The 13,116-nt window shown below is 38.1% G+C and overlaps 1 protein-coding gene across 21 annotated transcripts in view; it reads left to right on the top strand.

Moving 5' to 3' along the window:
• Nucleotides 1-13,116, top strand: part of MCTP1 (multiple C2 and transmembrane domain containing 1) — a 598,469-nt gene that overhangs the window by 399,581 nt on the left and 185,772 nt on the right. For 20 of the 21 annotated variants that reach the window (XM_063612299.1, XM_055233347.2, XM_063612297.1 and 17 more), the window contains one exon: nucleotides 7,578-7,764. The exons of the other annotated variant lie outside the window; for it this stretch is intronic. In XM_063612299.1, the coding sequence (XP_063468369.1) occupies nucleotides 7,578-7,764 (187 nt within the window). The remainder of the gene's footprint in view (nucleotides 1-7,577; nucleotides 7,765-13,116) is intronic. 21 annotated transcript variants of the gene reach the window in all.

Below are 13,116 nucleotides of genomic sequence, written 5' to 3'. Positions count from 1 at the left end.
GAGATCCCATTTGTCGATTTTGGCTTTTGTTGCCATTGCTTTTGGTGTTTTAGACATGAAGTCCTTGCCCACGCCTATGTCCTGAATGGTACTGCCTAGGTTTTCTTGTAGGATTTTAATGGTTTTAGGTCTAACATATAAGTCTTTAATCCATCTTGAATTAATTTTTGTATAAGGTGTAAGGAAGGGATCCAGTTGCAGCTTTCTACATATGGCTAGCCAGTTTTCCCAGCACCATTTATTAAATAGGGAATCCTTTCCCCATTTCTTGTTTTTGTCAGGTTTGTCAAAGATCAGATAGTTGTAGCTAAGTGGCATCATTTCTGAGGGCTCTGTTCTGTTCCATTGATCTATGTCTCTGTTGTGGTACCAGTACCATGCTGTTTTGGTTACTGTAGGCTTGTAGTATAGTTTAAAGTCAGGTAGCGTGATGCCTCCAGCTTTGTTGTTTTGGCTTAGGATTGACTTGGCGATGCGGGCTCTTTTTTGGTTCCATATGAACTTTAAAGTAGTTCTAACGTGTACTTTCTATACTCCACGGGACTCATGCGAACACACCCAGGGTGCTAATCACAAGACTGTTTCATCTGGGAAGGAATGTTGTGGGTCACTGGTTCAGAGACAGCAGATGGAAAGGCAGGGGAGAAAAAGAGAAAAACGGTGATCAGAACGCTGAGATTTTTCTCCTTGAACTTTTAGAGGATAACATCACCCCATAAAGATGATGAATATTTCTTTCACATGCTTAAATAGTTCAAATGTATATAGTTTTTTTTTTAATGCAGAGAACTTCAAGCTCTGATATGGATGTCAGAAAACATGGTTCGAGTTCTTGCCATTACTTAATTTTTCTAAGTCTTATTTTTCTCACTCTCTGAGGTACCATCCCAGACAGTGGGAGTGAGAGAGAAAGAACATGAGGCAGGGAATACTAGGAAGCATTTGAAGAATGAGGGAAAGTAGCTCTAAAATTGATTTGGTTTGGCTCTAGTGTCCCCACCCAAATCTCATCTTGAATTGTAGCTCCCATAATTTCCATTGTTGTGGGAGGGACCTGGGTGGAAGGTAATTGAATCATGGGGTGGGTCTTTCCCATGGTGTCCTTGTGATAGTGAATTAGTCTCATGAGATCTGATGGTTTTATAAAGGGGAGTTCCCCTGAACATGCCCTCTTGCCTGCCACCATAGAAGGCATAACTTTGCTCCTCATTCGCCTTCTGCCATGATTGTGAGGCCTCCCCAGCCATGTGGAACTGTGAGTCAATTAAACCTGTTTCCTTTATAAATTACCCAGTGTTGGGTATGTCTTTATTAGCAGCATGAGAACAGACTAATACAAAAATCTCTTTTAGATTTGAGTCTGTTCTTGTTATTCTGTTGATTCATTAATTGATGAGTTGAATTTGATGCAGATTGCTTGAATTTTCAAATATCAAATTAAGGCAAATGTGATAATATAGCTAGATAATACATTTACATAGCACTTTCAACTTTTCAAAGTACTTTTTCATCCATGATTCCTGTGGTCTTACAATTCTCTGCAAAGAGAAGGCATTTTTAAAAAATTTCCATTCAATAAATGAGGAAAGCTGAAGTACAAAGAGTTTAAGTGACTTGCTTAATATCACAATACTAATGAATAATCAGGATTTATTAAAATTTCAGTTTTCTGAACCCCCAGCCATGGACTCTGATGCCAAATAACTTTCTTCAAAGTAACACAGAATCTGTGCTCATTCTGAAGTAAGGATCTGAGAAACCTGAAGGTTTAGAAGGGGCTGAATCTCCAAATCTAAAAGGACCTGAGACATAAGCACTTAATGAATAGTTAATGAATGAATTAATTAACGAGTGAGTGAAATGAGTATTGGGGAGAAGTCAAACCACTTTCTAGGAGACAATATAGAAGTGGTAGAACGAGCACAATACACACTAGCGCTGGCTCTGCCACTGTCAAGCATTGTCACCAAGGGTAAATTATTGAGCCTCCATTTCCTTGTCCATAGTACTTTAATACTTACAGTGCACCAGCTATATTCCAGTTGCTGTGCCACGTGCTGAGAATAAGACATTGTTCCTGCCCTTGAGGCATTTCAGGATATTGAGAAAGACAGCTGCAAGTTATTTTAATGAGAATTGGTAAAAATTAGCCATGCAAAAATGAGATACATCATCTCAGGCTGAGGGCATGCCTTGTCCAAACATAAAGAAACAGGTGCATTCTAGCATGGATGTTGGGAGGATTATAAGACTTCTGGAATGATAAGTTGTCAGTGAGAATGCCTCAGCAAGTGACACATAAGCTGATGGTAAGTCATGGAGGGTACTGTTGACTAGCTAAGGATATCTTGTAAATTGTGCAAAGCCAGGGAGGGGCATGGTCAAGTTTGCGTTGTAGACATCCATACAGAGAGGGTTAGACTGTAGCAATGGTTTTTGCCTTAGGCCAGTTTCTCGAGAAAAATGGAGCACGAGGCAATGATTGAGTGCTGGTGCTTTATTAGGAGGTACCATCCCAGCAGTGAGAGTGAGAAAGAAAGAACATGAGGCAGGGAATACTAGGAAGAAATGCAAGGAAATATATTCATGGGTTGGTCACTGTTTCTGGTAGTTCAGAGATATAGCTGGTTGCTTAGCAGGTGCATCCATATGGCCACATGTGCACAGGCCATATGGAGAATTATGTTTTGGAACAGTTTGTGAAAGGGAAGAGGTGTGGGACATTGTCTTCCCATCTCCTATTACATTGATCACAGTTCACCCTACAAGGAGATAACTTCTGCATTGTTTCACGCAGCTTCCTCGGCAGTTGATCTGGGGGCCAGATACAATCTTCACAGTGTGGCTTCCTATCGAAGTGCAGAAGTGGCTTTAGAAGCCAGAAACTCAAAGTATATGGCGGCTAGGCCTGGATGCACCTTGGCAGAAAAGTAGAGTGCCTAGCTCATTTGGGACAGTGAAAGATCAGCCAGCCCTAGGTGGGAGACCCAAGCACAGTCAGTTGGTCATGGGTTTGGGATGAAGAGCAGCCCTTTGGGGAGGCACAGCCAAAGGAGCAGCTGGGGCAAAGGGAACAGCTGAGGACTTAGGAGACCATGGCTCCAGGAGAGGCTAGGGAGCTATATAAGCTGTGTCAGGTAAGTTTTCAAACCACACATATAGAACCATCAATATAAAACAGATGTCAGGGGAGCTGCTCTGTGAACCAAAGAGGATAGTCTACACCCCTTTTTCTCACACTGCCACCCATAGTGGCACACCCTACTGCTTTTTGCAATACAATTTGAAATTAGATGAGATGAGATGCCTTCTTACACCAAAATTCAAGTTTTTTTAGCAATACATCTGAGGAATAATATTTCACTGCCTGTAAGATAATTTTGTTCTCTTAGCTTTTTGATTTGTGGAATTGCAAAGAAAGGAAGATGCAGCAAATGTAAACAGAGTTACAACAAATGGTGGGATTTGAGGGTTTGAGAATTTAAAGTTCATCTGCAGATGAGAAAACTGAAATCCAAGAGGATAAGTTATCTTGAAAGAGGTCACATGACTAATTAATGTAAGACCGAGGTCTAGAACCAAGGGAATCTGACTCCCAAATCCAGGATCTTTTCTCTGTGTATGTATCTGTGAACATATTTTTAGAATTCATAAATTTGTTTTGATGCTTTTTAAATTTTGTGTTTTTATCTTGGTAACAATATAAAACCATTACTGTATACCTATCCTGAACCATCTGGATGACCACTTATTACTTCCATATTCAAACGGTAGTGAAACCTTCCTTTGTTCAGGACATAACAGTACAGGTGAGCCAAATATAGAAGAATCTACCCCATAGCAGTTAGTACTGTATTCACATTGCACTAGACTATGTTGTAAGAGTTCCATCCTTGAACATATTTGTTCAAAAATTATGAGGGGGTAGCAAATGCTTTTCCCCCCACCCCATTCCAGTAACAATATGATTTGATACCCATCAGTGAAGCTTTAAGTTTATCCTCAAGCTAACAAGAAAACTTTGCTTAGTTACAGGTGACACTTCATTTAAAATGGCATCTTACTCTCGAGGAGAATATTTAGATAAATAAGAGATCCGAATAACCTTAACTAGCACAAAGAACCTTGAACTCATTAAATACTCTCTTGTCTGATATATTTATGAAAACGGGCATTCTCTACATTGGAATTATTAAAGTCAAAATTCTGAAACACTGAATATAGCACAGGACCTGAGATAAACTATTTCTATGAGTACACCCAGTACTGAAATTTTAGTTGTTACAGAAAAGCATAATATTCCCTATACATTTATATTGTTAACTTAAATTTATTATTTTCATAGTTTCAAAATTCAATTTACAAATTTTTCTTAATCATCTTATAAGAACAATAACTTATAGCCTTCTTCTCTGGTTTATATATATTTTTAAAGCATAAAAATAACACATTTTCATACTTGGAAACTGAGATAATTCTTTCTGTTAAAAATAAGTCCAGGCACAAAGAGGGGAACGACACTGGGGCCTCCTTGAGGGCAGAGTTTGGGAGGAGGGAGAAGATCAGAAAAAGTAACTATTGAGTACTAGGCTTAGTACCTGGGTGACAAAATAATCTGTACAACAAGACCCTGTGACAGGAGAGTTTATCTATATTACAAACATGCACATGTGCCCACCAAAACCTAAAATAAAAGTTTAGGGGAAAAAAGTCGGCTGGGTGCAGTGGCTCATGCCTGTTATCCTAGCACTTTGGGAGGCCAAGGTGGGTGGATCATTTGAGGTCAGGAGTTTGAGACTAGCCTGGTCAACATGGTGAAACCCTATCTCTACTAAAAATACAAAAAAAAAAAAAATCCACTGAGCGTGGTGGTGGGCGCCTGTAATCCCAGTTATTTGGGAGGCTGAGGCATGAGAATTGCATGAACCCAGGAGACAGAGATTACAGTGAGTTGAGATCGCGCCACTGCACTCCAGCCTGGGCGACAGTATAAGACTCGGTCTCAAAAAGTCCAGGGCTGGGTGTGGTGGCTTGTTCAGCACTTTAGAATGCTGAGCCAGGTGGATTGCTTGAGCCCAGGAGTTCAAGACCAGCCTGGGCAACATGACAAAACCCCATCTCTACAAAAAATACAAAAAAAAAAAAAAAAATTAGCCAGGCCTGGTGGCACGCACCTGTAGTCCCAGCTACCTGGAGGCTGAGGTGGGAAGAATCACCCGAGCTTGTGAGGTCAGTGCTGCAGTGAGCCATGATCATGATCGCACCACTGCACTCCAGCCTAGGCAACAGAGTAAGACCTGGTCTCGAAAAAATTAAAATAAAAAAAAAAGCCTAGATATTACCCAGTTTGAGAAGCACTGCTAACAGTGCTTCTTCCTGGGATGCATGGTTACTTAACGATAGAGTGGTGGAGAAAAGCCTAGATCCTGGATTCCAGAGTCCCAGGTTCAGGTGGGCTCCGCTAATAACTAACTGTATGTCTCCCCTCCGTCATGTACTCTCCCTGGCCCTCAGTTTTCTCATTGGTAAATTAAGGAGACTGCAAGAATCACAAATCCTTCTGCCTACTAGAGCAAGGTAGTGTAATTAAGTGAAATAGGCCAGTATGGGGAACAGTAACTAATTCAGAGGACATTTACTCTGTATTTTAAAATATTTATATTCAAAACTTTTTTAGCACAAGCAAAACAACAAATCCGTGAATCAGATTCCATCTGAAAATTGCCAGTTTGCAAAGCCTAACTTATATAATCTTGAGAGCAGTTTCCCCACCTATAAAGCATTAAATGCAACGACTAATATAAATTAAGAGAAACCAGCATCTATATGATCAGTACAAAGTGGTAATGGGCATAGAAGAAAATCCTTCAGAAGACATCAATGCGTTTTAGTGCTGCAGCATCATATAAAAAAGGAAGGGACCAGGAAATGCATGATCAAAGTGAGTGGGAAAAAAAAAGAAAAAGCAAAGTGAGTGAAAGACTTTTCTTGGTTGCAACTGTATCTGACCAAAAATATTGTCTGAATTATAGTCTCTGGTCAGTTCTCTAGTATTATGCTCCCTATCCAAGCCAGAGTTATTTGCATTCAACAAATTATGGGCCCAGCAGTGTGTCAGGTGCTGGAAAGATCTCTAAAGATAATACCTTTTTTTTTTTTTTCATTAGAGAATATGTTTGAATGGTTGTTTTCCACTGTAAAAGTTTTAACCTCAATTTGTTCCAGGTGTTACTGTTAAGAACTTAATTCCAATTAAAATTAAAATATGAGATAAGGGATGTGTTATGTTTTTTCACTCTTCAGATTTTGAGGAGACAGCATGAGAGTACCTTGGAATGGGTATTGTGACAGCAGAAACAATGCAGTTATTTGACATACATTCTAACTTCAGGAAGATGTTTTCCAGACTTGTACAGAGTCTAATCTCTCAATTTCTCAATAGTTAGCATGTAGTACACACGGACTTTCTGCTACTGACCAGGGCAATGCTTATTGTTTTCCTTTCTTACATCAATATTCCTCTTCCTCCCATTTGTGTCTAGTCCCAGACATCCTTCATATTAACCAGTAGGCAAAAATAAAAGGCCTATTGAAATATTGGACTTCAGTTCAATATCTGCAATCACTCTTGCTAAAGAGATGTTTGAACTCAACTACAAGCTTTGAAACACTGTCCATAGGAGTTTAGTTTAAAAGCAAAGCCATAAATACCAAATAGAGTGAGGAATAAGAAAGAGCAAGAATTTAATCTGTCTCTGACCACCCAGTTTATGGTAGGTTACCACATTTATTCTTATAATTGGCTATTTCCTGTTTTAAATGCCTTTCACTCATGCCTGCCACCTTCCTCTCCGTTTATTAGCCTTGTGGTCACCATATTACCTTTCTCTTCAAAATCAATTGACATTTTTATGAAAAGCATTTTCAAGGTATTAGCTCTGAGAGAGTGGTGTACAGAGCATGCACTGCCACGTTAGAAATCCCCTTTTAGCACAACTCAGGTGCCTAACACTTGAGCTATTATGTTCTCAGGAGATTTATGTGTTTTTATTTCGGTTTATACAGAGTACTATGAATATATTGGCATGGTTTTAAAAAATGTAAAACGTATGGCATCACAATGGTACATATTCTTTTCATTGCTTAATAACATTTATGAATGAGGGGAAAACATCCGTTTTTTAAAAATAACACAAAAATTCAGAATTTTGATAGTTGGTCTCTCTAGATAGCACACATCATTTTTTCTATAAGCAAAGCCCCAGTGACCTAATTCCTTAGGCCACCTAAGAGATAGGAAGTCCTTACCACTTTATGAATACTGTGACAGTGGGTAATAATAGAATTTCAGATTAGCATATTTTTTTGTATCTTACAGGAAATAAACAGTTACAGACCCTACGATAATCAGGGTCTGAATTTTGTTAAGAAAGTCAGCTGACTTGAAAGATGTATTCTTCCAGTGGTCCAAATAATATTTCTATTGATTTATGTTTCATAGAGCTCTGAACAGCTGTTTGATATGGCAAAAAAAAAAAAAAAAAAGCCACTTGCTGATTCAAAACATTTGTCTCTAGGTGCCAGGTCGACCTGTCAGCCCTCAGTAGGGAACAGACGCACAAGCTGGAGTTGCAGCTGGAAGAGGGTGAGGGACACCTGGTGCTGCTGGTCACTCTGACAGCATCAGCCACAGTCAGCATCTCTGACCTGTCCGTCAACTCCCTGGAGGACCAGAAGGAACGAGAGGAGATAGTAAAGAGATATGTACGTATGTAACCCTCCTCCTTCCAGAGACACATGTGACTAGATCAGGTTGTAAACAGTTTACCTGGAGGGACAGAAGTACTTCTGAGAAGCTGTCTGGTGGAAGAATTGGCACAAATAAAAAGCTGAGTGAAAACAAATGCCACACAGACCTTGGCAGAAGCATTTGCATTACCCACCCATGTCTAGAGACTTGATCTTCTCTAGATTCTCTTCCAGAGCAAATTCTGGATTCTGAGATTCTACTCAGTGATTTTATCATGCAGGGATGCTACCCACATAGGAAGGCCAGGTTTATACAACGTGACTTTAAAATTAATCTATTGATTCTTTGTAGCTGCAATTAAAATTTCTTTGTCTTTCCAAGTTTGAGATGGAGTTAATGGTACTTACGTTAATTAGTACACTGGTAACTAAAGAGTATTCACAGGAATGATTTTTATTTTCAGCTGCTCAGGAAAGCCTCACTTCATTCCTTTAATTTTTTTAATTGAATGTGAAATAGAATTAAAGGAAGCCTCCTTCTTTTTGATCGAATGTGGAACAATAGTATGGAATAGTGAATCACTAAAATGACTACCGTCTTCAAATTTTACCAAACTGAAATATTCACAACCAAATCTTACTATTTCCCAGCATCCTCCCACTGGACATTTCCCACCATGTAGTTTTCTTGAATCAACAGAGAGGGGAGCTCTTACTCCACCATTCTCTCTCAATGAAGGTTTGAAAAAGTAAATGCCTTAGTACCCATGAAGCTGGGAAAAAAGCTTTTCCACTTAAAATGACAAAGCTTGTATTGTACAGTGCCGCCAGGTGTTTAGAAGGCTCCTCTAGACACTCAGCCATGAAACCAAGCTCTAACAAAGAACCACTTTTTTTTTAGACTTTAAAATATTCCTATTTGCTGACTGACATCCTTTCAATAACTGAATTTAATAAAGATGTACCTTATCAGGCTGTGCAGATAACATGAAGTGCTGGTACTAATGCTCTACAATATTCTTCAAACAGATTAGCAGGATGTGCGCTTCAGCAAATTTATTCTGGCTATCTCCACCGAATCAGCTGTCTGCTAATGCTTGTACAACTCATCCACCAATGGTGTTATCATAAACAGTTTAATAGAGGTGACTTAGCAAGGCTAAATAGTATATATTTTTAAACCACCTAAGAACCTCAGATATTGTGTGACATCTTCTAATATATAATTGCAGTTATGAAGATTATTTTACATTGTGGTATCCACCAAAACATATTCTTCTGTTACCAGAAGTGAGCCTCATGAATTACAACAATTTTAATGGAATTAATCAGTATATTAATATAAAAATTCTTCTAGGCATTATACTATAGTTGATGGATTAATATTTTGATATTATCCTATATATTAAGGGATACTGCTGCCTAAGTAATTAGAAGTAATCCACCTATTATTAATTTTTTTTCTTTTTGCTGGATGGCTGAATGGCAAGTGGCCATTTCCATTCAGAATTTGAATATTTGTTTCCATCTCTTTTTTCAATAAAATGTAAAATATTATGCAGATGTTTGACTTAATTCTCAGATTGTATTCTGCTCAATATATTAAAAAGTGAACTATGTTTAAATATACTTTTATTCAGCCTTGAATTTCAGGCAGAGGCCCATACCTCCCTCTAGAGACATACCTGCTACGAAACCACTATATGCAACATAGCACATCTGTTATATTTACTCATATCCATAAAAGGACAAAGACCTATGGATTAGGATTTCAATGTGTTTCCTTTTTATTATAAGGATCATGAAATGAATGAATGAATGCCATAGCATATCTGAAATATCATTTGTTTTGGAGAAACATATAATGGAGGTTGTTTGGAGAATTATTTCTCTATTTTCCTGCAAGAACATGTGTATTTTTAAAAGTTAAGGACAAATTTAGGAATTTGACATTGGTCACTGTCAGGGAAGCAAATGAATTGCCCCCACTCTGATATGAAACAGCCCTTAAAAAAGCCCTCCATTGCTGTTGTTTAGCTGTTCATTGCTAAGGATTGAAGCCCCACAAATTAAACAAACATCACTCTGTGAGCCATTTTTTGATCACCACATTCTGAGAAGATGGCTAATTCCATTTTTCTTTTTTTCCTCTTTTAGGGGGAGGAAATGAGGGAAGGTCAATAGGGGGCGGGTCGTAATGGGTAGTAGACCAAGAGCAATTGTATGACCTTTTCAGAACGGGTATGCTGAACCCTTGCTCCCCCTTGTCACAGTTTAAAAACCAGAGGAGCTAGTTTAGAGAAGAAGTTGTTAGCATTCCATTTTTATTATGACATTTCACAGTCATCTGATTTAATGTCCCTTGACCGGATTGTCCACCGTGAGACGATGGGCTTGAAATGTTATTTAGAGCATTGATAAAAGGTGAGCGGTTCTAAGATGACAGCGAGTCATAAGGCTGGTGGTGTGACATTAATTTTCTCCATAACAGAGATGGAATAAGACGTCACGGTGACAAGCTGTCAATCAGCTCTGGCCCCTCAGAGCATCTCGATGCCATAGGATGGGGTATTGCCTCTCCCGTAATAGAGCTGAACTGAGATGCTCTCCCTGACAGCTGCTGCAGCCATAGAGAAAATATATTATACAGCCTTTCATTAAAAAAATAAAGAGGACTCCTCTCCAGAGCATTTCAATCTTTTCCCATCTATTGAGGGCTGAAAGGATTCACAGCAAATCATAGATTCCTCTGCTATGGAAATTTCTGGCTTCAGAAGCCATCCGGGTTTTTAGGCCTTCTAAAATAACCATAAATAGCAAGGCAGGAATACCTCTTGATGAATACCTCTTGATGAAGTTTTATTTTTAAACCAACATATTTATTTATTTATTTTTACTTCTTATTATAATCGATGTGTCACTGGCCTAAACTGTTGAAATTTGCAATAAATTATGGAGTGTCAGCTGACTTGGGGAAATGAAACCTTCAAACAATAATTACCACTCCAAATGGGAAGCAGAGGATCAGAGCCGAAGCACCTGAAGACAATGTGTCTGTGGAATGAGGCTACCAATGTGAAAGCATTCTCAGACATAAGGACTGATTATATTTGTTTTAGTCAAAATAGAACTTGATTTAAATTGCCTCTGAAAATTAAAGCACAGAAACCCTTTTTTGATAAAACTATTCCCCATCATTAGGATCAGAGACTTACCTGATTTACAACATTATGTTAGCTCTGAGATAAGAAACTTTCCAAACTTGCTGTTACTGTAGGAATACAATGTGCCTACAAACGTCTGAATTATATTCTGCTGTCTAACGCCCCCACGGTGAAACCCTTCATTTACAGGAATTTAAATGGAGAGAGAAGTGCATTTTTACTGAACCTTGTCACCTGGGTATTTTAAATAGATTTTTGGTGATAAACAACTGTTTAAAAACAATAAAAGATTAACAGTTAATCCTCATGCTAAACACTCTTATAAAAAGTTAGGCTATGAGATTACTCATATATCCGCATTTCCTCCTCTCAATATACCAAGGTCATAGTTTCAGTGTAAACAATGACTGGTCATACGGGACTGATAAAGTTCATATTGCAGTAAGCTTTTGCTTGTCAGTATTCTCACATTATTAATATGATGATGGGAATGCTTTTTACTCTAGTAACATTTTAATAGATAACTTTATTATGCAAAAGTATGTTATGTTCTCTGGTTATGAAACATTTTATAAATTGTGAAAAAGAAGTACCTTTGATTTACAGAGTAGAAGTGCTGATCGTGTCATAAGAAAAATGCTATGAAGTGTAAATAAACAAATGCATATTAGCATTCTGTTGGTTCATTTTACTCTCAAAGTATTTGTGCCCATTAATTAGACTTCTGAATTATTGTATTGGTTTCCCTCTTTTAATTCCTTCAAGTGCTACACTTATAAAACACCACCATTATTAACTTATGAAGTGAAATAGATTTTATCATTTGGATCTGTTTTTTCTATTGAAGTTTCAATACTTCTGTACATACTAAAATAGCAAATAAAACTATAAATTTAAGAAAAATTTCCACTTTTGAATTTATTTTTAGTCATCAATTTGATTGACTGTAAAAGATTGTGTGTGTCTTTTACTTATGTAGAACTACAGTAGTCTTTTGAAATAAATACTAGAAAATAGTCTTTAGGTAATTTAATCCTCATCTAACCCATGCAATTTCCAAAACTCACCAAGAGGAAAATGGTAGAAAAAAATAATTAGTTTAATGTTGATCTTTTTATCCCCAAAGTCTGAAGAGTGTTATATATCCAACAACATGAGATTTAATATTGATAATTAGGCTGAGAGTGGTGGTTTCATGCCTGTAATCCCAACACTTTGGGAGCCAAGGGTGGGGGATCACTTGAGGCCAGGAATCAGAGACTATCCTGGGTAACATAGCAGGACCTTTTTCTACAGAATTTTAAATTTTTTCTTTTTTAAATTAACCAAATATGGTTGCACATGCTGGTAGTTGTAGCCACTCAGGAGGCTGAGGTGGAAGGAATGCTTGAGCCCAGGATTTGGAAGTTACAGTGAGCTATTATCATGCTACTGCACTCCAACCTGAGTTAGACCCTGTCTCTAAAAAAATAAAAATAAAAATAAATTTTAAAAAAGCCACTAATCTCCAAACCATTATATCTACAGATGAAAATATTTCTTGGAGTGGTTTGCTGGCTAGAGGAGACTGAAAAAGGAAGCAGACATATCTATTCCATAATTTATTGTTCAACATTTATTGACAATTATTTATGGGAGTAAATGTGTTTTTTTTATTCTTTCAGAAAATCTACTTATATAGCAACAATTATCCACATAGAGGGGTGTGTGTGTGTGTGTGTGTGTGTGTGTGTGGTGTACATTCATGATGGTGAAAGGGTAATTTATACTGAAGAAACACAAATGACCCTTTGAACCCCTTATGCAGCATCAAAGTTTCCATTCTATACATACTAAAATGGCAAATAAAACTATGAATTTAAGAAAAATTACTCACTATTTTGAATTTATTTTTTTGAGTTGGAGTCTTGCCCTGTCACCCAGGCTGGAGTGCAGTGGCGCGATCTCAGCTCACTGCAACCTCTGCCTCCCAGGTTCAAGCAATTCTCTGCCTCAGCCTCCCGATTAGCTGGGATTACAGGTGCCCGCCACCACGCCTGGCTAATTTTTTTTTGTATTTTTGGTAGAGATGGGGTTTCACCATCTTGGCCAAGCTGGTCTTGAACTCCTGACCTTGTGATCCACCCACCTCAGCTTCCCAAAGTGCTGGGATTACAGGCGTGAGCCACTGCTCCCGGCCTGAATTTATTTTTAGTCATCAATT

This window comes from Symphalangus syndactylus, chromosome 11 (genome assembly GCF_028878055.3).
Source record: "Symphalangus syndactylus isolate Jambi chromosome 11, NHGRI_mSymSyn1-v2.1_pri, whole genome shotgun sequence".
In the NCBI taxonomy this organism is placed as follows: domain Eukaryota; kingdom Metazoa; phylum Chordata; class Mammalia; order Primates; family Hylobatidae; genus Symphalangus; species Symphalangus syndactylus.
This window is presented reverse-complemented; position numbering and strand designations above follow the sequence as displayed.